The sequence below is a fragment of the Penaeus monodon genome, chromosome 16, assembly GCF_015228065.2.
Source record: "Penaeus monodon isolate SGIC_2016 chromosome 16, NSTDA_Pmon_1, whole genome shotgun sequence".
Lineage (NCBI taxonomy): Eukaryota > Metazoa > Arthropoda > Malacostraca > Decapoda > Penaeidae > Penaeus > Penaeus monodon.
Window position 1 is genome coordinate 46667731 of NC_051401.1, and position 2500 is coordinate 46670230.

The 2500-nt window shown below is 44.6% G+C and overlaps 1 protein-coding gene across 1 annotated transcript in view; it reads right to left on the minus strand.

Annotated features, from left to right (window-relative positions):
* LOC119582869 (AUGMIN subunit 3-like) overlaps nt 1-284 on the minus strand; it is a 23583-nt gene extending 23299 nt beyond the window's left edge. The window contains exon 1 of the mRNA XM_037931369.1: nt 175-284. Coding sequence (XP_037787297.1) covers nt 175-177 — 3 coding nt within the window. The 5' untranslated portion in view covers nt 178-284. The remainder of the gene's footprint in view (nt 1-174) is intronic.
* Nucleotides 285-2500: the final 2216 nt, after the last annotated feature.

Here is a 2500-nt window from a genome sequence, read left to right on the forward strand (position 1 = left end):
GCGTCTAATGCTAGATAGTCATTATAGGGACTGCATATCGAAAATAACATGTCAAAACTTCTGAAAATTATTTCCCCCAAAAAACTCAGAACTTCACCGACTACATAATTCTTATATTAAATCACTTCACTTAAAAAAAAAAAAGCTTAAACGAAAACTAGGATACAAACTCACCATTCCGGACTTATATCATTAACCTAGAGTCACCAGAAATATGAAAAATAAACCCTTTGTATTTTACAGAAAATTGTTTGACAACTTCATAAACTTCGTCTTCCGATTCTGACCAATCAGCGCGCAGCTCGACTCGCCCTAAATCCAGGTTGCGTAAAAGTTAATTTATGATATATTTAAGGAAATAATCTGAAATTTTATGGGTAAATTTCGCTGTTATTTTTCATATATGATGTTTTGATGTATTTAAGGATGATGCGTGTTGATCCTTTTGGGGAAGAGAGTAAAATTACAGAAGTATTATCAAATATACGATTGCATGTCAGTGGCGGGCACCAAATTCAAATTACTTGGACAACATAAAAAAAAGCTTAAAAACACGTATGCGCATACAAAACACATACACCACATCATAGAACATACATGACGTACATCATAAACACACAAGTAACACACACACACACGCCACACCACCACACACACACACACACCACCACACCACATATACACATATATAATAAATATATATAAAAACTATAAATTAATATATATACATTGTGTGGTGTGTGTGTGTGTGTCGTGTAGTGTGTGTGTGTGTGTGTGTGTGTGTGTTGTGTGTGTGTGTATCTATGCGTGTGCGATGTGTGTGTGCGTATGATGCATGTGTGACATGTGTGTTGTCATGTGTGTGACGTGTATGTGTGTGTTGTATGTGTGTGTGTGTATGTGTGTGTGTGTGTGTTTGTGTGTGTGTGTGTGTGTGTGTGTGATTGTGTGTGCTGTTGCATTCTCCTTGTGCGCGCGCGCGTGTGTGTAGGGATGTTTCATTTTTGAGAATGATAGTCCCATTGCTCCCTTTGCATACCTACCGTTTGTACTGTGCCCGTGGCTTGTCTGGTGCGGAATAAGGTAGCAGCTCTGCCTAAACCTCCCCTACCTGTACATAGACCTCTTGACCAATACTTTACAGTGCCTTATTGGCTACTTTATGGAAACTGGGTACCTGTGGAGGTCTTGGAGCAGCAGGAGGCAAGGGGTCATAGCTACAAACGCCTTGGCCTCTACTAATTCCTGTCCCTTAGTCCCTAAGATTTATCCCACTGGAAGTGTCTCGATTAAACAGTGATGCAGGAAGAAGGCTCTGCCCTGTCTCTCGGCAAGTGAGCCGAGTGTGGGTCCCGTTGTGTGTGTGTGTGTGTGTGTGGGGGGGGCTGACCACAAAGAAGGAGTTTTGGAGCAGGGATTACTCGCCTGCTTCAGTCTAGATGACCGCTAACCCGGTGTGAGGCTTGTGGGACAATGCCCAAGCAAACCAAGGGTGGACAACGGGTCTTGCAGCCATCTGCCCCCTTCATCTGGGCAACGTTGGCAGGGGAGGCAGAGGTGGCATCCATTCTGAGTGACTGCTTGAGGTTTAACTGTTCCCGTGGGGGCCTTGAAACATCCGCTCTTTCCAGCAGGATCATCGAGAGAACTGAAGCAGTGGAGGGTTAAGATGACCCTCTCGGAGGTGAGAAGGCCTGACATCGGCTTGATGAACGTAGGTGGCAGAACTCAGTGTTATTGCTGTGTACGCCCTACGATGCTTATAAACTTGATATGAAAGAATTTTTTTTGTGCCATACTCGTATCTACGGCAGGCAGCTGTCCTCGGCGAGATATTGGCAATGTTCGGGTGATTTCAATGTGGTATTCGGTTGGGATCGAGCTGGCTACGAGACCCCATGGCTCAGGAGTTGATTTAGTAGTGAGAAGAGCTAAAATTAAACATTTTGGTTCCTGGCACCAGTGCTCCAACATACATGCTAAACTTGATACAGTTATTAAGGGTTAATGTGGCCAATGAGGTCAACCACAAACATATAAACACTCGTTGGAAGATCCTCCAAAGCTGCAGGAACTACCGGAGTGCTGAGTTCTGTGGTATCGACCAGAGATAAATTGTGGCTACCCTTCGGGTTCCGCCGTCTGTCGTGTGCACCCCAGAGTGTTTCACTTGGGCAGACTGAGGGAGGGGAATGTGCTTGGAGGTTTGCCAGAGAAAACTCTGATCGTTTGACAGCACGGCGACCTGTAGTACTGTGGGTATACTATCACAAGCACAAAATCGCTTGAAGCACTCATTGTCAATAAACCCAAGAGCAAGCAGAACTTAACTCGCATGAAAAACTGGAAGGCCACAGAAAAGTTTGCACGGCTCTGCTATCTGGGGATCAAGACCTGCATCATTCCCAGGCGTACAGCATTCGGAGAAGGCACAAGGAACAGTAACTCAAGAACTTGCAAGGGAAGGAAACCTTTTTACTAAATACATGACCTTCGTCCT